We start from the raw sequence: 25,847 nt of genomic DNA on the forward strand, positions 1-25,847 counted from the left end.
ACTGACAATACATAGCTTTGTGTTAAGTGTAGATAATTTAAAACTAGGAATCTACCCTTTGGATCAATAACTGTGTTGAGGACTGTGTAGCTATATGAGTATAACTAATGATGCATGCTGCATGTGATGCTCAAACAAGTGAGGAAAAACACCATCAGGTGTAATTTATTTCTTTTTACGCAGCAGGCTCTGCTTGCTGCTTGCACATGATATAATCAAGTGTTAAGTAAATATAACATTTTCTGTCCCTTGCTTGTGAATCTCTACATGAAGTGGCAAATAGCTAAACGTGCTGTAGGGACTGACAGCATTGAATGATGACGAAACTGAAAGTAGAGTAGAAGGCCTTTTTCCTTCCTAGCTACAAAAAATACAAAGAAGAAATATTCTCAATGCAAATAAAGAATTACATGTTTACTACACATGCCAAACAGATGTAGACATTCATATTTACACATCTGCAAATGTTAGTCAATTTAATAACATCATTTACTATCCATGAAGATGAAACACAATACAAAGTTACAAACAAAGCTTCGCCGTTGGCATAACACAGGTGAATGCTGAAAGATTAAACAGAGAGACTTGTACATTATAAGGTTGCACTTATACCAGTTTTATCTGTACGGGAATAAAACTGGTATATCAACAACAACAGAACACCTGGAATCATAAACCTCCTCTGCCCACTTGCCAGAAAAAAGATCAAAGTTTCTTTATTTAAACAAAAGCTTTAATAAAATACATAATAAAACATAATTTTCTCTTAGACTTGATTTCCATATTCAGAATATTTCAGTTATACATATCACTCATTATCTTGGTGAGGCATTAAAAGAAGAGAGTATATGAAGCTTTTCATTCATCACTAAACCTGCTCTGTTATACACACAGTACAAAAACAGACCATTTACCAAACAATAAAAAGTATACCTGCAATATCTTTTACCATTGCTGAGACTTGTCTTCTTTTAGTAGGGAAGCAGGTAGAAGTTCTTTGTCAGAGTACATCTGTCTTTGCTTGGCATCTGAATTTCACCAAACTCAGATTCCTCGAAGCGCTGCATGACCTGTAGCATTGAAAGAAAGGCAGCTTCATCACTGACTGTTGTCTTTTCTAGATCCAAACTTTTAGCCTATCCAATTTATGAAGTTCAAATGAAGAAATAAAAGAATTCACTTGTTGAGCTCACTTTTCTGAACAGTTCCTCAATGTGATCCACATCAGCAAACTCTTTGAATATCTCAACAATATATTGGATAAAATAAGAGCCGTATGACTCGTCTCTGTATGAAGTCGTATCTGCAAGCCAAAAGAAACGGACAATTTGTGCTGCTGGTATTTGGTCAGTATCAATGACTCGTTACTGAAGGCTGGAGTTACTTGTTACTGGAACACTCACTAGGGGTGCAGGACAGAAGAGAGATGAAGTCCTTTTCTTTGTGTACCACAGCATCTGTCTCGATGTTTCTTCCAATAGTGGTTAAAACTTCATCATGTAAAACCACCGAACCCGCCTGACCTACAACAACCATGCAGGGTTACCCAGAAATACGTAATAATATTTAGCTTGATCATCTTACAGGTCAGCAGTGATCCTGCAGCAAATACTCTTTTTGTATTTGAACACTGGCATGTTTTTTGTAATGGCGGCCTTATCCCAAAAAGATATTCATAGCTTTAAAATAAATGTGAGCACTAAGCTGAGAATGTCAGCTTTACATTGATATGTTGCATAAAAATTCCTGTGCGAAGCCTTTGATAGTCATTTGAGCTGTTTCTGTGAAGAACTATGATGTGGTGAAACGAGCTCTGATTGAAGTGAAACTTCAGACTGTAAATACCTAAAAAAGCCTGTCAGACACAAAGTGTGAGCGTCCATTCAGAGAAACAAACATAATAATGCATCCACGAAAAACTTGCTCACAGGACATTTAAGCTCACGCCACTTCTATATGAAACTGTAAATGCAGCTTGAAACTTCTAGGATGAATGAATCACCTCCTCTACAAGCCTGGATGATGATCACCTTGGGCTTGTTATGTAGTGCAGGACAATTCTGTGTGTTTAGGCTCTTGTAAATGTTTTCAATTTCGAAAGGTTTGCAGTCAGTGCCACAGACACCTTGCAGAGATCCGTGAGACATGATAACTACAAACACACTATCCGTGTGGACAAGATGTGGATGTTTTGAGAACTTTTGTAGAGCTTTTTCAATCTCCTGTAAAATCAAAAACTTTGTATAAATAAATGTATCATTTTCTCAGTTTTGGGAAATGTCAAAGTAGAAGTGAATTATTTTTAAAACTACCTTTACAGTCAAGTTCCTACATTTCACCACATCGTAACCCAGATCTGCAAGCATGCAGTGCATTTCATATTCATCTTTCTCAGCTCCATGTCTGGTTGAATACCCATCGAAAGTTTTGTTAGTGATCAGCAGGGCTACACGCTTTGAAATGGACTCTTCAGTCACTGGATATTTCTAAAAGACAAGATGATTTACAGGAATTGATTAGGTTCTAACATTACTTTTAAAAACAACAAATCATTTTAATGTGTATTAGAGATCAAACGTTTAAATATACAGTATAATGCTGATTACTCAGGCCAGTCGAAGACACATACATTATTACCACGTCTCCCACCATCTGTGCTGTAATGCTGTGTGCTGGTCGAGCATTCCTGCTCCTTTTGGGACAATAGAGCTACAATTAGAAAACACCATCAGCTGATTTCTCAGTAGACATTTTGCTGCAGTACATCAACTGTGTGTGTGTGTGTGTGTGTGTGTGTGTGTGTGTGTGTGTGTGTGTGTGTGTGTGAGAGAAAACATGAAAAATGCATTACAATAACAGCTCAAGAAAAACGAATTTTACAGAAATCCTCAGTTTTCTGCACAGATGGAAAAGTGGACACATGCAGCGAAGAGTACATTTGCATCTAGTTTCTAGTTTCTGAAGATGTGTAAACATTATCCTGCAGGCTTTGTCCCGTTTTTGGGTTTGTTTTTCTTGCTGTGTCAGTGAAACAGCGTACCCTATCTGCTCTGGATTGATTATCTTCTACTATGGATTATTTCTCTAAACCATTCAAAATACCATCAGTGACAAGTGCTTCAAGGATTAAGATTTTTTTGTGACACAGTTGACACAAACTCTGCCCTTAACCTGGCAAACTCCTCCTCGATAGGAAGCATAAAAGAAACATGATGATACATATAATTCACATTTTGGTCTTTTAAGTGCCAAAGAATGAAGAAGACGTGGAATAGTCAAAGGAGAAATATATAATCTAAGAAAGAGTCTCATCAAAGATTTTGACATCACTTACCTGCCATTGTTCGCTTGCTCTATCATATGAGTCCGGTCTAATAGCATTTATGTTGGAATGTAAATGCCTCACCCGCCCTCATGTGACTGATTTGAATCATGTTCATTGGTTGGTTATTTTCTCTCTGCGTGTAAAAAAACAGGTCTGTTGTCACTTTATGAAAAACTAGTCACCACATCTAAGAAGCTAACAAAACTCAATCACAAATGACTGAATATCATATGTGTGTGATGTGCAGTTTATGGTCCTGAGAAAAGTGGATTACATAAAGAACAGATGCATTTAAATATGTTTATTGTTGTGTATTTAGATTGTTTGCTTTGGTAACTGCAATTATAATCACAATGACACAAAAGTGCAAAAAAATAAATGTCGGTTATATTCATATAGTGACATTTCACAACAACTGGTAATGCAAAAAACAAATTATTGCAAGCAACAGACCACGAACTATGAGAAAAAAGCAAAGACCAGTCAGACAATTGCCGATGAAGAATCACTTGGTGACCCCACCCGTTTTTTAACAGGAAGAAACCATCAGCAGAAACTCCTTCTAGCTATTTTGTAGCTGTTTATTTAAAGCAGAAAACCAAAAACAGTCAGAAGACAATGAACTGCTGGTTCAGATTAGCACATCAAATTCCTGCAAAACAAGTGTACAGGTCATGATGATGGATGTCAGAGGTGATTGATGGTGTTGACGGTTTCGCTTTTCTGCCAAGTAAATCATTTTCCGTGGATGTTTTCAGACCAGAAAAACTAGAAATCTCACACAGCACAGTTTCTGTTGGCAGCACGTCTGGGTTTTGTGAAGCAAACGTTTCGTACAGTCCTTTTCAGAGACTCAAAAGACATTTGACAAACTAAAAGAATTTTAAAATAAGGATTGCTTCTGATAATCACAGCAACATTTTCTTTTGCAGTCACTGACTCTCTGAAGTCTAGAAACCTGTGCCATCGCTTCATGTTGTGTTGCAGTAAGTGAAGTAAGTGAACTAATAGATTTAGATCAGGTGAAAAATATCCAGTTTTGTTGCCTGTAGAAACTCTTGGGTTGCTTTTGAATTTTTCTTTTGGTCATGATTCATGTAATGCTCTATCCAGTTAGACTGCGGCACAGAACTTTAGAATATTAGGGGGGGGGGGGCCCGAAACAATGCAAATTCTGGTTAACATTAGATTAGCTCATCCTGCCACATCCCGATCCTTATATAATGATTTTCTACAGTCACAAAGTGCTTTAGAGAACTACACATTACACACCATCATACTCTGACGGATGCATCAGAGCTAACTTTTTTGCTATCTGTCTGACAGATATAATTTTGCCTTAATAACATGGACGGACATCATTTCAGCCCTCAGAAATCAAACGGGCCTCCTGTATATATGCTTTATCTTGTATGTATGTACGCATATGCTCGAAATAAATGATCAAAGAAAAAGTCTCTGCCTGCTGCAGCTCAGAGCACAGATGGGTTCGTGCAGTTCATTTCAAAATGAGGAAAGTTTCTACAAGACAAATTCTTCCAATTAAAAGAGCACCTGCTGAAATTGTATTACAAAGTGTTCCAGGGGAAGTGAAAAAAGCAAGAGACAAGACAAGGACATAAGAAGCTAAGCAGGGAAGATAAGGGAAGGGAGGAGAGGAGAAAAGTGCGACCGCCTTCGCTGAGAGCGAAACGAGAAAAAAAGAAGAAAGGTATAGAGTTATATTTTTGTTAATAGGTTCAGACTGGTCAAATGTAGATTGGTTAAATATGTAAACAGCACAATATATATATTACTCTTCTTATATGTCAGTTAAGTACTTGGAATGTTAACGGGTCCAACAATGTGGTGAAAAAAAGTCCTAAATTCTCTGAAGAAAGATTTGATTCACGCTGATTTTTTGCAAGAAACCCATCTGACAGATGAGGAACATAAAAAATACTGTAGAGAATGGGTTGGCCAAATCTTTTTTCATCCTACTCTACAGATAAAAGGGGGGTTATTACTGTTATACACAAAAATCTCAGAGTCACTGTCCTTCCTTCAAGGACAATGAAGGAAGATATATATTGGTTAAAAGGGATAGTGGATGGGGAAATATATAATATAATAATATATATGCACCGAATGCACAGGATGGCAAGTTTTACAGGGTATTATTTAGTCAGTTAGTGGACATGGACTGTGCTAATATAATATTAGCGGGTGACTTTAACAGTGTTTTATGCCCCAAAATGGATAAGCTTCCCCCACAATCTACTTTGACAAAATTCCAAAGCCCTTTGGCAAATTATAAATGAGCTTGACCTTGTGGATGTCTGGCAACACTATAATCCATTATCTAAAGAGTACACTTTCCACTCTAACCCTCACTTGTCAGCATCTCGTATAGATTTTTATGTCCAAGTGTATCAGTCAGTTAGTTCAGCAGGTAAATATTGGTCATATAGGTCTCTCTGACCATGCTCCGCTGTGCGGCAGGCAGGAGTTGGACCCAAAATGCAGGACTCACAGACTCAGGGGATGAACTCAAAACACAGCTTTATTTGCTGGCAGGGGAAAAACATAAACTAAACTAATCTAAACTGGGAACAACAAACTAAGCACTCACAAAGAGACACAGGGAGATCCACACAGCTTGAGGGACAACGCAACACTGACTCAGAGAAACACAGGGCTTAAATACACTGGGGAGTAACGAGGGGAATGAGACACAGGAGGGCACAGCTGGGAGAAATCAGGACTGACGAGACAAGCAAAGCAGGACACATTCACATAAGACACGGACCTTCAAAGTAAAACAGGAAGTTTCACACAGAGACGCGAACTTGACAGAGTGGAGACAGCAACTAAGAAACACAGAGACATAAACCATAAGGCAGAGGTCTAAGAACCAAAATACACAGGGAAATACTCAGCTTGGAACACAAGAGACTAGACTAGAGGGAGTAACAAAAGACCAACCATGAGAACATAATGCACAATGCAGAGTGACAGAAAACAAACTCAAACATGCAAAGACACAATTACACAGAACAGAGGGGGCACAGAGAGACATGAAGGGCCTGGGATCAAAACTAGAAGCCATAGAATAACTCACAAGTACAATAATACAAAAATCACAAAGAACTAAAAACGCTGGGTCAGGAGACCCAGGACCGTGACAGCTTCAGGTCTTGGAAGATGAGCACACTGTCTCTTTTGGATGAGAAATTTATACATTTCATAACAGAGCAAACAACAGTATTCTTAGAAATAAATGATAAAGACATGAGAACTTTATGGGATAGCTATAAGGCTTACATGAGAGGGATGATTACTTCATACACAAGTCATAAAAGAAGTCAACGATTAACAAGGCAGTTAGAGACCGAGAATGATTTAAAAAAGCTGGAGAAACAATACTATGTAACTAAATCAGCTGAAACATTAAGTGAGCTCAGCAGGACATCTTTGTGTAATTTGATAATGCGAAAGCCTTCTTGGTGTTGATAATAAGATACTTTCAAAGATACTGGCTCTTAGGCTAGAAAAAGTAATGTGCTCTATCGTGCATGCTGACCAGACAGGCTTTAGTAAGGGGAGGAATTCTTATAACAATACTCGATGCCTATTTAATATTATTCATTTTTTAAATTTTCATCAGATCTCCGGGGTTGTTGTTTCTATGGATGCCGAAAAGGCATTCGATAGAATTGAATGGGAATATATGTTTGAAATAATGAGAAGATTTGGGTTTGGAAAAACTTTCTGGGGTGGATCAAAATTATATACAAATCACCAACAGCATCTGTGTTAACTAACGGCTTGTTATCTTCCCCATTTTCATTGAGCAGAGGTACAGCACAAGGTAGCCCATTGTCACCACTATTATTTGCTTTGGCCATCGAGCCTTTGGCCATTAGACAAAATCCAAGTGTTCCTGGAGTTAAAATTAGACAACAAAATATTCTGCTCTATGCAGACGGTATCCTTCTGACACTGACTGACCCTGCTAACTCTCTACCTGTTCTTACTAGGTGTATCAAGGACTTTGGTCTTATATCTGGATACAAGGTAAATTTGATGAATCTGTTACAATAACTCTGTGTAGTGGAGGGGACTTTAAACCTTTATATGTTCAACCTTTACACTGGGCACCATCAGGTTTTGTATAGTTGGGAGTTAAAGTTACACCAAATGTTGGTCACTTACATAGAGAAAATATTAATGAAATGGTTCAAGATCTTCGAGAGATGCTGACAAGATGGAGGTCACTTCCGATATCATTTTTGGGAAGAATGAATCTCATTAAGATGGTAATCCTTTTGGTTTGCAATTTTGAAATCAGAAGATATTAAAGTAATTAACAAGGCTATGGTGGATTTCATTTGGGCAGGAAGAAAACCCAAAATTAAATTGGAGACACTACAGTTACCGAAAGAAACCACTGGAAGCACTGGGAGTAACCTGCAAACTGGATTCTAACGGACAACAATTATGGACATAAATTATCACAAGTTTGCTATGGACTCTGGAGAATGTGAAATATTCTAGTGCTGTGCAGTGTTACTGTTTTGGATGTGAACCAGTCTTGTCTTTGTTGGGGAAAAAAGTTAAAAGTAAAAAAAAAAAAGGACAACAAAAACATGTGAGATGCAATGACGAGTGACAAGAAACCAGAGGGATAAAGACATGCAGGGGTTGGATTCAAATCTGGTCCGTCCTCTTTCAGCCATATGGTTTAGTATCACCTGCTCTTCTCAGTGAGCTGAACTGCAGCTAAAAGGACAAAATCGTGCATCAAATGAAGAAATAATCTGATCATATCTTCTTTTTCTTTTTTTTCCCAGTCCTGTTTGGGTTTTTTTGCCATCAGATTTGATGTCTGAACGCTAACAAAGATACCAAGCGGATTTACTTTACCACCCACATAGGTTTTGTTTGTGCTGAGAGTTGCTCCCAACTGAGAAACTTTGAAATATTAGACATTTTAAAATCCCACCTAAAACATTTAGATGATGCTGCCCAGAACACTGTGTGCTGTCTTATCAAAAATATCCCTTCCCTGTTTGCTGACACTCCAGGTCACACCAATGTCTTAGAACATGACATTGATGTAGGTGACCATCCCCTGATCAAACAACTATCGCGTGAACCCAACCAAATGTGCACTTTTTGAGCAAGAAGTTTCCTACTTGCTGGAAAATGGTCTAACTGTTGCAAGTTCCACTGCATGGAGTTCCCCATGTCTTCTGGTGCCAAAAGTAGACAAATCCCCACGTTTTTGTACTGATTTTTGGAAACTAAACAGTGTGACCAAACCTGACTCCTATCCTCTCCTCCGAATGGAAGATTGTGTTGACAGGGTTTGCGCTGCAAAGTCCGTCACCAAACTGGATTTATTAAATGGTTATTGGTCAAGTTCCCCTAACTCCACATGCATCAGAAATCTGTTTTCATCACTCCTGTTCACTTCCTACAATATACCATCACACCTTTTGGACTTCAAAATGCCCCTGCCTAAATCATTCCAAATGTGACTTTGGTAAGCCCACTGTTACTTACCTAGGTAAGCAAGCGGGTCAGGGTCAGGTACTCCCCCTCCTGGCCAAAATTCAGGCTATTCTTGATCTCCCTTGGCCTCGTACTAGATGTCAGCTTTGCCATTTCCTCAGAATTGCTGGCTATTATTGTGGCTGCTGCAAAAATTCTGCAGACTTAGTTAGTCTGATCCTGAATTCAACACTTACCACTAGAAGTACTGTACCACTGAAAAAGAAACTCTTTCCCTTTTGCTTGCGTTACAACATTTTAAATTGTATGTTGGTTCTAGTTCATAACCTATCATTGTCTACACTGATCACAACCCCCTTGTGTTTTTTACCGGGATGCAAAACTCAAACCAGAGGCTAATGAGATGGTCACTCCTGGTAAAGGAGTTTAATTTGGAATAATGCCACACACAAAAAAGGACTAGTGAATGTGCTAGCAGATGGGCTGTCTCTTGATTTGGTTTGGTCTTGGGGACGGGGTTGTTGCGACCCTGGCCATGATGACTTGTTTTTGTTCTTTGCTCTGTGTCTTTAAGAATCTCTGCAGGTAATTTGTGATTGGAAAGCTGGCAGCTGCTGATTGGTCCCCTGATCATGTGGCTGTTTTGATAATCACTCGCCCGTTGTCCCGGGGCAATAAGTGACAGCAGCAGCATACCCATCCTTGGCCTCCATAGCCGTTGACATTTGGGTGTGTGATTTCCGAGAGTTACTTAGTTTTGTACATGGTGTGCAGGTTAGTTTCACTTGTAAATAGGCACTGAAGCAGAAGGGGTGAGCTGCCTTATTGTTCCTTATAGTGTTTTCTCCTGTTTATTCAGTTAGAAAATTAGGTGTAGCACTTGTCTTTTGTTTGTTTTTGTTTCACTTAGGGTTTAGATAGCAGCTCCTTTTCTGAGTAAGCTTGTTTGTTTGTTATGTTGGCCTTTGTTCACCCCGCAGTTTAGCTTTCAGTGTAGTCACAATAAAACCACCTTTCATTTATAAATCGGCTTCTGGTTTTTGGGACCAGGGCGGGGTCATTTTCCTTACAAACCATATCTTGCCGACCATCTACAGATGCTTGGTGGTTGCAGCTTTCCTAGCGACCTTTTCATGGTTCCCATTTACCTGTCTCCAGTGTGAATGACATTACGATGTCATTGCTGTAAATCCAGGTGCTGTGGATCAGGGATTCAATGTCTTGTTCAGTCTTGGCACACAGCTTGATGCCATTCATGTACAGGAGGTGGCTGACAGTCTTGTTGATGATCTCACTGACAGGGCTCAGGCCTATGCAGAACAGCATTGGGGACAATGCTTCTCCTTGGTAGATCCCACAATTGATGCTAAAGGATCCCTTTGACTCGAACTGGCAGGCCCCAACACCCTTGGGCTCAACTACTCAGAGTGGCAAGCATGACAAGGCTACATGCTAGGCTAAAGACTAGAGCCACACGACCATCCCTGCCTAGACTTTTGTTAGCTAACATTCGCTCTCTTGAAAACAAGATCTGCCTTGGGTAAAAACAAAAGCGGTGGTGTATGCACTTACATCAACAGCAGATGGTGTGTGGACACACAGGTGGTGGAGAAACACTGTTGTGGGGACATGGAAGTACCAATGGTGAAGTGCAGACTCTTTTATTGACCGACGGAGATCAATGCCGTATTTCTGCTGGCTGTTTACATCCCGCCGCAGTCTGATTGGACCACAGTGCTAGGACTACAGCATGGCGTCATCAGCAAACACGAGACCGCTCATCCAGATGCTGTGTTTGTCGTTGCTGGGGACTTTAATCACTGCAACCTCGGGACTGTGCTCCCAAAATTCCATCAATACATGATCTTTACAACAAGGAAAAACAAAACCCTGGACCATGTCTACAGCATTGTAAGGGGTACATATAAAGCAGTGCCTCCCCCGCATTTTGTCCCCACCAAGCGATACAAAACATGTCCAAACCAGAAACCCTGGTTGAACTGTGAGGTACGTTCCATGCTACATGCATGCTCCACTGCATTTGTCCCTGGTGATGCAGAGGGCTACACAAAGGCCAGATATGACCTGCATAGCGCCATCAGGGAAGCCAAGAGGCAGTACAGGCTCAAGCTGGAAGGACACTAAAACAACTCAGACTCAGACTACTTTATTTAGTAATAAAATAAATACGATAAATAGTGCAATAAGTAGAGTGCAACAACCTGAGTACTGATTTCTATCAGAGGAACACAGCTAGCTGCAACACACTACCGGTCAAGCTAAATGAGTTCTACGCTCGCTTCAACACCATCAACACCAACCAACACAGAGGGATTCTACCAGCAGAGGCAGCACAGAGCTCTAACTCTCTGACTTCGACTGAGGTATGCTGAGGAAAACTAACCCCCGAAAAGCAGCCGGCCCTGACGACATCCTCGGCTTCACCAATGATTGTGTCCCCTCTGTCAGTTTCAGAATTTTTTGGAAGGAATCTCAGGAGAAAGATCTGTCATTTAAAAAAGATTTCATTTGGTTTGACAGCTGAAATTTCTTTTTTGTTCGATACTTATCAAATGCTGCATTTATTTTTTATGCAAACAACACAGTTATCTGCTTTCATTCTCCTTAAGTGGTACAAAAAACTCAAATTTGCAAATCCAAGTGCATGCTGTTTTTAAATGGCAGAGTTAATATCTTTTTTGTTTTTTTTAAATTAGTTTTTTCTGTTTTCACAAATAGTACATAATTACATAACATAATAAAGTGTACAATTCAGAACCAAAAATAAATAAATAAATAAAACAAACAAAAACAAATAAACAAAACAAAAACAAACAGACTGATAACTAAGCACAGAACACCAGCTCAGTTCCATCTAAAAAATAAATAACTAAAGACAGAATACAATACAGTACAATACCTGTGGTCCCAGTATTGCAGTTTGAACACTCAAGAGAATCCTTGTAACATAATATTAGAAACATCAGGTTCCACATAGTTCAAGTATGGTTCCCACACCTTAAAGAATTGACAGCTGAAATTTCAAGTTGACACAGCGCCGTGGACCTCTATGTGAATAGGCAGCATGCTTCACAGAAAGGGTCACACTGAATCAGGCAGTACAGGTTTTATACTACAAAAATAACTAACTACAATATCTCAATCTGTCAAAGAAGCTTGCAAAGAAATGACGATGACCTGGATGACTGAGAACCTTCACAGACAATATCTCAATCTGTCATGCCGAACGAAGATTCTGACATTCAAAAGTTTGAGTGCCAACTCATACAAGAAAATTTGCACTAAATGTATGAAAATGATTATAGCTGCTCATTTTAGTAAGATAAATCAAAAATTTTCAATCCTCACACCTCCCAAAATAAATTAAAGAAAGAAAATTTGGATTAACCTCCAAACTGCTGAGCAAGCTTTACAGATACACAGTGGAGAGTATCCTGACAAACTTCATCACAGTGTCGTACAGGAACTGCATTACTCAGGGCAGGAAGGCTCTCCAGCATGTTGTCAAAACGGCACACCACATCTGAGGAGTACCCCTACCACCACTACAGGACATTTACAACATTCAGTGAGGAAAAGGGCACACAACATCATCAAGGACAGCACCCACCCACAGTACACATTGTTCACATCTCTGCCATCTGGTAGACGCTACAGGAGTGTGAAAGCAAGGACAACCAGACTAAAAACCAGTTTCTATCCACAGGCCATCAGGCCACTGAATCACCGAATATGTCAAACTGTTTATCCATAACTGTAAATTTGCAATTTTGCACAATTCCACACAACGTAATACAACTGTAAATACCCATAACCTGTAAATTTGCAATGTATTGCTACATATATATCCTAATATTGCATATTCTGTGTATATTATCATTGCTCTGTCTCACCATTTGGGACACCAAGCGTACCCTGCTATGACAAAAGCAGTAAACAAAAAACAAGTCAGAAGAAAATGCACTTTTATTACTACTACTACTTCTATTAGTCATGATAATAATAATAATAATAATAATAATAATAATAATAATAATAATAATAATAATAGATCAACATATTGCTGGGAAGCTGTTATGTGTCTTATGTGTCTAATATTTACATCTTTTCTCTATTCTCCTTTTAGTACCAATTCAATTTTTAAAAGAAATCTTGTCTGCCACTTGTCAGTTTTTCCTGGCAGTTCAGGTCTACAGTTGCTCCTAAACTGCTGGTTAAGGCCAGATTTGCACATCAAATTCTTGTGAAACAAAGGTGCAGTTCATGATGATGGGTGTGACAGGTGTTGTTGATGTGGTGAATGTTTCAGTATAATACCAAGGAAATCGTCTTCCAAAGAAGTTTTCAGACTGGAAAAACTGGAAATCTCAGACAGCACAGTTTCTGTTGGTAGCACGCCTGTTTTTCTGTGAAGCAGTGCTGACGCCTCATTTCATAAAAGGTGTTTGGTTGGCATACACCCACATCTGTATGTGTGCAGTGCTTGAATCTGTGAATTCTGCTATCTTGAGAAAAGTTAAAACAATGACGTTCAAAGAATTAGACTTTTGGAAAAAAATCTTTTCCTTAATGAGTTTAATCCTTAAAATTGCTTAACTGTTGCCCTTTCTGGTCCCAGGGATCCAACAGACTATGGTCACATGAGTCTCTACCTTCATATTTCTAGCAATAAAACTAGTATGTTTAGGGGCTTTGCTTAGTGGGGAAAAAAGTTTGGTAACCTAAACAGGCTGGTGGTGTCCCAATGTCTTCTGTTTTGAACTCCCTTTTCACAGTCACCCAGCTGGCCTGAGTTTGTAGTCTTCAATGAAAGTTTTCAGACTTCATACACAAGAAGCCACAAACAGTAGAATTTTATGCACAGCACACGTGGTCTTTGTAAATCAGTAATAACAACATTTCATTTACCAAGGTTGAACTAAAACACAAACAATGGTGGTTTTGATAGGACAACTTGCTTGAGTCAAAGAAGTCAAAGAAGTCTTCTCTCTGTTGGACAAAATAACAAGAATATTCAAGAAAATTCCACATGAAAATTAGGGAGAGGGACAGGAACCTACAATAAAATCGATCACACGCTAAATTGTGTTTCACTTTAATCAGAGCCAATCAGCATTCTTGGAGGCGTGTTTTGGAGTGTGCTCCTATATAGGTTTCCAAACATAACTTCTTAAGCAAGTAATACAAAGCTTGCGATACAAGAAGGGTTGGAAATGGCCACCAATGGTAAGACTTTGTCAAAATTATTTTGATGCTACATATTAATGTTGACGATTATGCTGAAAATTAAAATGCTGTCTCCTGCTGCTGTGTGTTTAAAATAGCACAAGGAGCACAATTAAATTCAGTTGATGAATAGCTGCTCAATCTGAAAGTGATGTTGCAGAGGAGGTCAAGACAGAAACATTAAGTATGGCCAGAAAGTTTGACTCACATATGCTGTTTATTAAATACATACAGAATGTCATCTTTTCTTTACCAGTTATGTCTGTGCATTATTTTTGATTTGGTAGAAAAGTTATCCAGAGCATAAAAGAAAAGATTTTAAGACCATAAAAATCTGTATTTAGAATAAAGTTGTTTTCCTCTAGTGTTATAGTTCATCTTTGTGTTCAAGGAGTGACTGTGCACACTTGCTGTTCAGTGCTCTTCAGTTACATTTCAGTTTCAGTTATAATGTTGTTTTCTTGCTGGTATTTGAGATAAACTGGTTATTAAAAAAGTGTCAAATGTGTATTATTCTACAAATTACTTTTGTGTTTTGCATCTTTTAATTCTGCTGCATTTTTATTTATACAGACAATCTACAGACAATAAACAAAAACAGAAACTATTTGGTTGAAAACCTAAGCAAATCAACATTTAAGGATCTCCTGGATGACCTTCTGCAAGATAAAGTCCTGAGTGATGCAGAGAGAGATGAAATTCTTGAAACAACTCCAGTCACAAAAGATCGGGCCCGCAACCTTGTTGACGTGGTGAAGAGGAAAGGAGAGCAGGCAGTAAGTTGCTTTCTGGTTCATCTTGAAAAACGAGATGAGAATCTTTACAAGAACCTACCTGAACCGCCGAAAGGGAAGTCTACGCAGAAACCAACAGGTGAGTGTGACATTCTGGAAGTTCAACTTACACATGGCCAGCATCAGCAAATGACAAAGAAATATATATGTGAAGTTTTCATCGGTGGTCTAATATATGTTGTGCTGTGTTTTGGGCTCTCTAGGTGAAAGAAGATCATTCGCGAAGGACAGGCCCAAGCCTGATAACTTCTGAATATTCAATCCAAAGTGTAACTGCATGAATCAATTACCTCAATAACTTCTTTAAATGTGAGCAAGATGGGCGATTACCAGTGATAACTGTGCCATTTTCTGTAATCTAAATAGACATTAAAGTCAAACTCAAATGATCATGCCATATTTTTTCCTGAATCACAATTACTCTCCTCACAGCTTTCCATGTTTCCTTGAGAAGATGTAAATCCATGGAACAACGGGCCAGAAATTAAAAATAGCAGTACAGGAAAAAAAGTAAAGATGAAACACTAATTACTAAAAGTATAATATTTGGATAACCATGCAATCCCTGAGTAATAAAGTTGTAATTTCTGTGCACTACTAAATATTTTTAATACAGCAAACCCATGATAATACTGTTTACGATTTGCTATTACTATATTTATTTGCTGAAATACCTCATACTGATGCAATCATTAATCCTGTATGTTAAATAGGCTAAAATGTACAGGTTAACTTTGATGTTACTGTCAAAACATACAAAGATGCATCACATTAATAAAGGTCAACTAAGTAACTCAAGTTATTATTGGTGTATTTTGTCATAATATGAAAGAAGACATTAATCACATAATTTGTAAAGACATACACTAAATTGCCAAACGTGGTCAGTCATCCATCCTAATCACTGAATTCAGGTGTTACAATAACATCCATGACCATGGGATTATAAAATCAGCACCCAGGCATACATACTGTTTCTACAAATAGATTGTGAACTAATAGATTGGTCTCTGGAGCTCAGTGAAATAAAGCATGGTACCATGATAGGATGTTACCTGTGCAGCAAGTGCTGTCGTGACATTTCCCACTACTAAATAATCCACAGTCGGCTGCTAGTGGGAGTTAGCGTTAATTTGGAAGCATGACCCATTTAAACATTTTACTACAAGTATGTGCACTTACTTTACTGTCCCCACATTATTGATGCCTATGGGGGAACCGAAACAATCAGTCACATTTAACTGTGGAAGAACTACCTCCAGAAGTGTCAAAGAGTGCATGAAGCGCTTTGAGTGCTTAGACAGAGTAGAAAAGCGCTCTATGAGAACAAGTCCATATACTAAACATAGCACAAATACTATGACTTGGCAAAAAACTACATTTAGCACTAATTCTATAACATAGCAGGAACACTATAATTTAGCAGAAGTACTACATTTGGCACAAATACTAGAATTGTACAGAACTGTAATGAATTAGCAGAAATATTGAACAAGGAAAACAGTAAGCTGAAAAAAGCTGCACAAGCTGAAGTCCTGTCAAAAGTAGTAGTTGTTGAATGGGGAGAAATTGGCAGAAAATGTACAGAGGTAAGAGAGCACCAGAAAAACGAAGCTAAACAGCCGGTAGATAGACCACATTCAAACATAAACACACACATACTATTAAATCTGATTCTTTTCTGGCAGAGAAACACGACTCAGTGTGGTCAAATCTAAAAAAAACAACTTTATTCTACATTTCCAGAAAAGGAGAGCTGCGGATGCTAGCAAGCATCAACAGCTCGAAAAGCATTACAAGCCGAATGAATATATAGTTCTCTTATACGTTACACACGGTCACACACAGTTTCGATCACAACAACCCTGCCTAGTTTCACTTTCTGTCTGCAACGCTTCCTGATCTCTGCATAAAGTTTCCTGTCAGTACTTTTGACACACATTATGGCGTTCTCCTACTCTGGCCTCTATAAAACAATGTAAACAGAAAATAAGCACTAATAACATATATTTATTCTTTAACAACACAAACATACACACACAAGGATTTAAAGAGAAACACACACAGAGCATGGAGTGTCCTGTGTGTCTCTATGCCAGCCAATCAGTCTAAATAATAATAATAATAATAATAATAATAACATTAAATTCAGTTCTTTTGACTGGACTCAGAGTGGTCACAGCTCAAAAAATGATCTTTATTTTACATTTCCGGAAATGGAGACCTGAACACAAACACACAAGCTCAGGTCTGAATTCTTTGCCAGCTAAATCCGTATATAAATTTCTGCACTACGTCACACTGACACACAGTTTACTTAGTTTGTCTTGATGCATCTCAATCATCCAGGAAAGTAAATCTCCAAAAGTTGATTCTGTTCATCTGGACGTAGCGTTTTGTGGGAGAAACGTTTCGTCATCATCAGGTGACGTCTTCAGTCTCAGCTGACTGCAGGTTTCAATCTTATAAACAGGACATTTGCATAATGACTGAAACCACTGAAGGAACAATGGGCTGGGAGGTCAGTTCCTTCATCTTAATTATGCAAATTCTGATCAGTGGTCTTTGATCAGTGGGTTTTGGTCAGTGGTTGTTGATCAATGCACACAGAGCTCCGCGTCTGGGTCCTCCTTCCTCACTTCCCCACGGTTGGCCATCGTCAACCGTGACAGAATGATCCCGCCAAGCATGGACCAAGCGGCCTCTGAGGAGAGGCGGAGGGAAGTAATGGACAAGATTTATAAACTGTGTGATCTGCGGTGGTAGAAGCCCGGGGAAGTGTTGCGTCGCGCCGTGGAGAGGCGGCTGCAGGAGACGCTTTTTAAATTTCCCTGGCTGGTTGACGATCTCAAACCAATGGTCATGAACTTCTTGCTCTCAACCCTCCACTCTCCTACTCAGGCTGCTCACCAGCCCGGACAGCCGGTGGATTCACAGCCTGACCCGACGTCTACACGGAAACGACGTTTGTGCCGCCGGGGCTCCTCACTGCAGCCGGATTCCCGGACATCTCAAGTAGGGGTGGGTTTTCATGATTGATTCATCGATTAAAATCGATTCTGGCTTGGATAACGTAAAATCGATTCATTAAAATCCTGAATCGATTTTTTAATATAAATTTATTTTGCCCGAAACGCCAGAATCTCAGGTTAAACCTCACAAAATTTCTACAACCACCAAACAGCTGAAACAGTAAATGAGAGCAGGTACACGGCTTCTGCACAAAGACGTAAACAAAAACCGTTTACGGATCAGAATCGCCTTTCTCACCCGACGGCACGGACACGGTCATCGGGTGAGAAAGGCGATTCTGATTCTGATGTGTCTTTTTGCGCTGATTCTAAAGCTGTTAGTTTGATGTCTCTCCAAACAATATTGACCGAACCAGCAGCAAAAGAAGATCCAAACTATGCTTCACATAAACATCGTCATGAATTCACTCTGACTTTTACTGTTTTGCTTCCACCAGGATAAAATCACACTTCATGCACAGCTCTCTCTCTCTCTGTACTTCAAGAACAGTTTCCCGTCTAAAAATCTGTTTGCTTCATTATTCGCTTGCTTGTTACACACAAGTCTACAGTTGTTTACAGCGCTGTCAGCCGCTGCTCTCCCCCCTTTTTACTTACTACTTAAGAAAACCTCATTTCTGCTGTTCAATACTGAACAAATTTAAACTTTTTAAAATTATGCAAAACTGCAAAACCCTGTGTCTCTAAAACCTCTGTAACTTTGCTCTGCTTCACTTCAGCAGCATCAGGTGATGTTCATGTGTTGATTAATGATTTTCTTTTGTTTTTGATCTACTGCAGAATATTTTTATAAAATCCAGGCCAGGAAAATCACCTTCATGTTTTTGTTTTATCCTCAGCTTCTTTGACACAAAGGCCTCTGCTGTGATGCTCACACATTTGACAAAGTCTCACAAGTGTCAGCTTTCTTTTATAGATATAAAAATATGGAAATGTACTGATGCATGTATAACAGTCGATCTTCTGTTTTTCGACTGCAGTTAGTCCAGAATGCTGCTGCACGCCTTTTAACTGGCGCTCGTAGATACGAGCACATCACCCCAGTTTTATATTCACTTCACTGGCTGCCCGTGCATTTTAGGATCCATTTTAAGCTGCTTTTATTTGTTTTTAAATGTTTGTCCAATGCTGCCCCTCTGTACCTCTCTGAGCTTCTTCATCCATACATACCTTCACGGTCCCTCAGGTCGGCAGAGCAGCTCCTCCTGAGCGTGCCCAGGACTAATCGTAAGCTCAGAGGGGATCAGGCGTTTGCTGTGGCAGCACCAAAACTGTGGAATGAGTTGCCTTTACATGTTAGACAGGACCTTCCTTATCTGTTTTTAAATCACGTCTTAAAACATATTTATTTACCTTGGCTTTTAGCACAGCAGGACTTGTTGATGTCTCTTAATATGTTTCTTATTAATTATATTATTTTTAATTTGAAGATATTTTATATGTAATTTAAACTGTTTCCTCTCCGTTTTACATTTGTAGCACTTTGGTCAACATTGTTGGATGGAAAGTGCGTTATAAATAAAGATGCTATGCTGTGCCATCCTGTTACTTTACCATTATATATTTCACCAAGTAATTCTTCTCAGTCTCAGCTATGTTTCCTCGATTGAAAGCCTCTGATACCCAGCCACACAGGAAGCTTCTTTCTCACTGCTCATTTCAGCTAATTTGCATACTGAGTCATATCTCAGGAAGTTACCGTGACAAGAGATATTCAAATCTTACTACATTATTAAATTATTTTCTTCCTAGGGTAATCACTAGTTTTGCTCCATCGACACAAGAGCACTTCCAATTCACTATTTTAAAACTACTTTAAGCTTTTAATCACTTTTCATTTTCACCAACGTCACTCCCCTGTCATGAAACTTTCCTGAGTTATTCCTCAAGTTCAGGGTTTAAGTGTGTTCACACTACTTCAACACTGATAAACAGACTCACATGCTCAACATGCTGTCTAATCCTCATGAGCTCTCTTGTATTTGTAAGCTTAATGCATTTTTTGTTTGTGTGTGTGATTTTGTATATGTTTTCTTTTTGCAGTGTTTCAGACTCCTTCACAATTTTCCAACTTAAGCAGTCAGTTTTCTCTTTCCCAAGTTTACTAACCCAAATTGTGATTTCCCACCTTAAGTAACAGCATTCCTTATCTTCAGCCAGGAGAGCTCACTTGTCAGGTTTAGTGACACATGGCGCTGTAAACAATTCAACCAGAAACTTGGCCTGAACGTTTCAAGTAATGTTAACCTATAACTTTCTTCTGACCGCTGCATGTGGAAAATTGATCCAGGTCTGCTTTGCACCTAGAAATACCAAAACTGAGACATTTTCATTATTATCATCGGTGCTTAAATGACCCACTTCTCTCTCTCCGGCCCGAAATACCAATTTATTTCATGTATTCACCTTGCGTTCATGTTATCTGGTCATGTCAATTGAGTGTAAGCTGCTTCTTCATTGCATATGTATTTTTATAATCAGGTTTAATTCATGCCTCTCTGCACTGAGCTCTGGATTCAAATGATCTCACTTCTGATTCTTTCCAAAAATAATTTCAAGGTCAAGGTCAAATTTATTTCTATAGCACATTTCAAACAGCTGATGCTGCACAAAGTGCTTAACAATATAAAAATGGTATTAAAAAGCAACAATGTAATACAATAATAACAATAAAAAACAATATTAGGGCAATAAAAGAATTAAAGTAATAACTAAACTAATTCAAATAAGAGCAAAATGCTTGGGTCATAGTGTGTTAAAAGCCAGGGCATAGAAATGTGTCTTTAGTAAAGATTTAAATTAATGAAGTATTTGTGCAGATCTAATATTTAAGGGGAGACTATTCCAAAGTCTGGGACCTGCCACAGAGAAGGATCTATCACCACGGGATTTGAGATTAGTCCGTGGGATGGACAGCATTAGTTTGAGCTGGACCTCATGGTTTTTCCTGGAGCATAAACAGAGAGGAGCTCAGACAGGTAAGGAGGGGCTCGGGCATTAAGTGACTTAAAAACAAAAAGTAAAAGTTTAAATTGGATCCTGTAGGAGACAGGAAGCCAGTGTAGAGAAGCTAAAACTGGGGTTATATGCTCTCTCCGTTTGGTACCAGTTAGCAGGCGAGCAGCTGCATTTTGGACCATCTGAAGACGATGGATGGAGGCCTGATCTAGACCATAATACAATGAATTGCAGTAGTCTCATCTGCAAGTAAGAAAAAGGTGAATAACACGCTCAAAGACGTTAGGAGGGATGGCTTTACCTTGGCCAGCTGTCTTAACTGAAAGAAGCAGGACTGAACACTGCACTCACCTGCTTATTCAATTTAAAAGAACCATCAATGTAGACACCGAGGTTTTTTTACATGTGTTTTACAATACGAGGAAAAGGCGCCCAGAGTGCTGTCGATATGAATAAAGTTGCCAAAAATGACAACCTCAGTTTTATTTTCATTTAGCTTTAAAAAATTTAATGACAACCACTGTTTGACATCATCAGCGTAATAAGAGCTGCGGATGGTCTGACCCTGCTTTTAAAGGTAGATAAATCTGCAAATCATCAGCAAAACAGTGAAATGAAATGCTGTACCGTGAGAAGATGGAGCCCAATGGCAACAAATAGAGTGCGAACAGGGCAGGACCCAAAATAGAGCCTTGAGGTACACCGTATTTAAGAGGGGCTATTCTGGAGTTATGGGGGCCCATATTGACATGAAAAGACCTTTCTGACAAATAGGACCGAAACCACTGGAGGGCAGATCCTTTTAGGCCAGCATGAAATTCTAACTGTGATAACAGGATCCAACAATAAAAGGGCAGCAGGGCTGCCAGAGTCCAGAGTTAAAAGAATATCGTTAAAAATCCTTAAAAGTGCCGTCTTAGTGCTATGTAAAACCAGATTGAAATTTTTCAGAGATCATATTAAAATCAAGGTGGGCCTGCAACTGTAGGTAGACCACTTTCTCCAAGACTTTAAAAAGAGAAGGAAGCTTTGAGATTGGCCTGTAGTTGGACAGAACAGGTGGGTTGAGGTTATTTTTTTTTAAGAAGAGGCTGAACTATAGAATAGAATAGAATAGAATAGAATTCAACTTTATTGTCATTGCACATGCACAGGTACAGGGCAACGAAATGCAGTTTGCATCCATCCAGAAGTGCTTTAGTGATATAGATATATTACAATATATATTAGCAATAATATAGATATGTAAGTATATTACAGAAATGGGTCTATTATGGTATGTTATAATGTACACGGTATGAAGTATGTTGTGAATATTCTATAACTATAGGTATGTACAGGCTGTAGTGAGTACAAGCTATGTACAGGATATGAACAGGATATAAATATGAAAAACTATACATAATATGAAATAAATAACTTTACAGAATCTGAGATATACAGCTATACAGAAATGGGAACTATGCAAGTTGTAAACAGTTGTAGGATTAAAGATTACTGAATGTACAGAATGATTATTTACACAGAGCTATACAGTAGTGCAGTTAAGATAAGTGAGGGTGTAGATAGTTTCTACAGAGGCTATATAAAGTGCTAGTGGTTGTGAGTGGTGGTTCAGTCCATGTTATTATTGTGTGTTTGAGGGTACAGTTGTCCATTGTGGGGGTGTGTATGTTCAGTCCATGAGTTTAACGTGGGTCAGATGTCAGGAGGCAGAGTTCAGGAGTCTGACAGCTGTGGGGAAGAAGCTGTTCCGGTACCTGGTGGTCTTAGTCCGGAGGCTCCTGTGGCGCCTCCCAGAGGGCAGGAGGGTGAAGAGTCCATGTGATGGGTGACTGGGGTCTTTGATGATTTTCCCAGCCCTTTTCAGACACCGCTTCTGAAAGAAACTCCGTCCCGGGTCTGGTCCGTGGATCGGGTTTCCCCGAGGCGTGGGCGTCTATAAGCAGAGTTTTGTCTTTACCCTATAAGATTCAAAATTATTCTTAAGTAACACTCAGCAATATATTCTCAAGTAACACTCAGATATGCCGTCAGCGGGTTAGTTACGACGTCGGGAGCAGTTAGGAGAACAAAATGATACAGAGACTGTTCAGGTTGCTTTCCCAAAATCAACTCAACGTTTTATTCTTTTGTGCAGCAGTATTTATAGGCAGAAAGTTCGTGTGTCAACAAGTTTCAAGTTAAAACCATATAAGGAAGGTCCCCCAGCTCTGAAAGAGGCCTTCTACACTCGTATCTCAACATACCTTTGACAGGTCCGTTAAACACTAAACAGTTAGAATCCTTTGTTCTACAATTGCAGTAAGATGCACTCTCAAGGCCTATAAATCTTATACAGAGGTCTCCTACATCCGTGAGTTCTGACACAACCCAGATGGTCTTCACATAAAAATCTTCTGCAAGGGAGTGATAAGTAAAAGAGTGATTTGTTGGTGTTTTCCCTCCAACCTTAGTATCTACTTTCACACCATAAAATCTTGAGTTGACAAAGCAAGAGAAAATGATGGTTAACATAAAGAGCCTTGTTGAGTCACAGAATCTTCTGTCTAATATCATCAGAAAAGCAAAAAAAAAAAAAAAACCCAGTAAATGCTCCCATAATACTAAAATATCTAACAGCTTCCTGTAGATGTCTTTTATGGCAGGAAGTGGTGCTCCGGCGATGCGCTGGGCAGTTTTCACGACCCTCTGCAATGCCTTCCGGTCCGAGGCAGAGCAGTTCCCGTACCAGACTGTTATACAGTTGGTCAGGATGCTCTCGATGGTGCAACGATAGAAGTTCACCAGGATGTCTGAGGACAGGTGGTTCTTCCTCAGAGTCCTCAAGAAGAAGAGGCGCTGGTGAGCCTTCTTGACCAGCTTGGAGCAGTTGGTCGTCCAGGTGAGATCCTCGGAGATGTGGACTCCCAGGAACTTGAAGCTGCTCACACGCTTCACAGCCGTCCCCTTAATGTGGATGGGTGGATGTGGGTCAGCATTCCTCCTGTAGTCCACGATGAGCTCCTTGGTCTTCTCGGTGTTAAGCAGCAGGTTGTTTGTGTCGCACCACTCAGCCAGACGATCCACCTCCTCCCTGTAGGCGGCCTCATCGTTGTCACTGATGAGGCCAATCACCGTGGTGTCATCTGCAAACTTAATGATGGTGTTGGAACCATCAGCAGGTCTGCAGTCGTGGGTGAAGAGGGAGTAGAGGAAAGGGCTCATCACACAGCCTTGTGGTACACCGGTGTTCATTGTGATGGTAGATGAGCAGCGGTTATCCAGCCGGACATGTTGGGGGCGGTTGGTCAGGAAGTCCAGTAACCATTTGCAGATGAGGGAACTGATGCCCAGGTCTGTCAGTGTCCTGATGAGTTGTGAGGGGTGAATTGTATTGAATGCTGAACTGAAGTCTATAAACAGCATTCTGGCGTAGGTGTTGTTGTTGTCCAGGGGTGAAAGGACAGAGTGCAGTGCGATGGAGACTGCATCCTCTGTGCTCCTGTTCTGGCGGTATGCGAATTGGTGGGGGTCCAGGGTTGGGGGGAGACAGGATTTGAAGTGTGCTAGGACCAGCTGCTCTAAGCACTTAGTGATGATGGGGGTGAGTGCTACTGGGCAGTAGTCATTGAGGCAAGATGGGTTGGAGTTTTTGGGTATCGGGACGATGGAGGTGGATTTGAAGCAGGCCGGTACCACAGCGTGGGCCAAGGACAGGTTGAATATGTCTGTGAGCACTCCTGCAAGCTCCCCAGAACACGCTCTGAGAACACGCCCGGGGATGCCATCAGGACCTGCAGCCTTGATCCTGCTCAGCACCGCTCCTACATCGGTGGGGGAGAGAGTCAGAGGTTGGTGGTCTGGCGTCATGTCTGCTTTGGTTGTGGTTGTGGGGTTCCCTCGCTCAAAACGAGCGTAAAAGTTGTTGAGCTCGTTGAGGAAGGAGACATCAGAGGATGCGGGGGAGGGTTTGGTGGTCCTGTAGTCTGTAATGGTCTGGAGTCCTTGCCACATGCGTCGGGGGTTGGAGTTGGAGAAGTGTTCTTCTACCTTCTTTTTGTAATGGTGTTTGGCTTTTTTGATGCCCTTCTTTAGATTAGCCCTGGCTGGCTACTCCCTCTTCCCGCTCCACCACAACCACCCACATATGCAGGGCCTTGGAGTAGGGGTATGTCACCAGGGTGTAGAGGAGGCTACCCCCCCTCTCCCACACTGTACCCTGATGAACAGAAGGTTGACACAACTCTGATGTGATGCTCTTTACTCGTCCCCTGGATTGTTCACTCCCCACGCACTAGTCTGTGGTTTTGACACAAAATCTCGTGGTGCAAGGACAACTGTGTTTCCTGTCAGCCCACCTCTCCAACAGGAAGCCACAGCAGACTCCTGCATCTTGGGCAAAGCAGAGATGTAGGGAGCAGTAGATGTAGGAAGTGCCACGGAGAGCTGAAGCTGAAAGCCAGCCAAGAACTTGGTCATGCAGTGCCCAAAAGGACCTGGTGACAGGGTTAATGATCCGTTCACAGTTTACTTCCTCTAAATCTCACTTGTTAATCAAAACCATCTTTTTGACATCTTAGCTTGGGCTGAACTAAACTGTGTGTTTAAACCTTTAGTCAGAGGAAAAAGTACACTTCTACAAAGGAAAGGGCTGTACTTGATTTAAAAGAACTTCATAATGACTGTTAATGCAAAAAGAAATCATTTTATTCCATTGATCTGGTGTTCATGATTGATGGAAGTCACTTAACGGAGGTTAACATATGATCATTTATCCAGTCCTAAGCTGCACCGTGGGCTCTGCATCCTGCAACATTCTGTGAACATCGTCAGTATCTTCCTCATCAACGTACACGTGTCTGAATGTCAGCACCTCGATGCTCAGCAGGATAGAACCACCAAACAGAAATGCATCAGAGCTGGAGGATGGGGACAGACTAGTGTCTGATGGAACAGCTGCTGAGTTGGTGGATGAAACAGGAGACAAAAAAGCTTTGAACCCTAAAGTAAAAC

General features: G+C 40.1%; 2 protein-coding genes and 1 long non-coding RNA gene across 3 annotated transcripts in view; 1 reads left to right on the forward strand and 2 right to left on the reverse strand.

Moving 5' to 3' along the window:
* The window catches only part of LOC147333447 (E3 ubiquitin-protein ligase TRIM21-like), a 525,380-nt gene that overhangs the window by 264,255 nt on the left and 235,278 nt on the right, over positions 1-25,847 (reverse strand). The window lies entirely within an intron of this gene.
* Positions 175-3,400, reverse strand: LOC147333456 (caspase a-like). The gene is made up of 7 exons (XM_086267448.1): positions 3,335-3,400; positions 2,630-2,709; positions 2,313-2,486; positions 2,003-2,222; positions 1,404-1,523; positions 1,194-1,303; positions 175-1,070 (listed from the first exon to the last, which is right to left on the reverse strand). Exons 1-7 carry the CDS (start codon positions 3,339-3,341, stop codon positions 972-974), a joined length of 810 nt encoding a protein of 269 aa, XP_086123574.1. The 5' UTR covers positions 3,342-3,400; the 3' UTR covers positions 175-971.
* Positions 14,027-15,654, forward strand: LOC147333457 (uncharacterized). Its single transcript, XR_015125521.1, has 3 exons — positions 14,027-14,068; positions 14,642-14,941; positions 15,066-15,654. It is a non-coding gene; the product is annotated as an uncharacterized LOC147333457 (long non-coding RNA).

Source organism: Aulonocara sp. 'chitande type north' Nkhata Bay, linkage group LG3, assembly GCF_057382095.1.
Source record: "Aulonocara sp. 'chitande type north' Nkhata Bay isolate Kocher_YH1m ecotype deep benthic linkage group LG3, A_spYH_male_GT1.1, whole genome shotgun sequence".
In the NCBI taxonomy this organism is placed as follows: domain Eukaryota; kingdom Metazoa; phylum Chordata; class Actinopteri; order Cichliformes; family Cichlidae; genus Aulonocara; species Aulonocara sp. 'chitande type north' Nkhata Bay.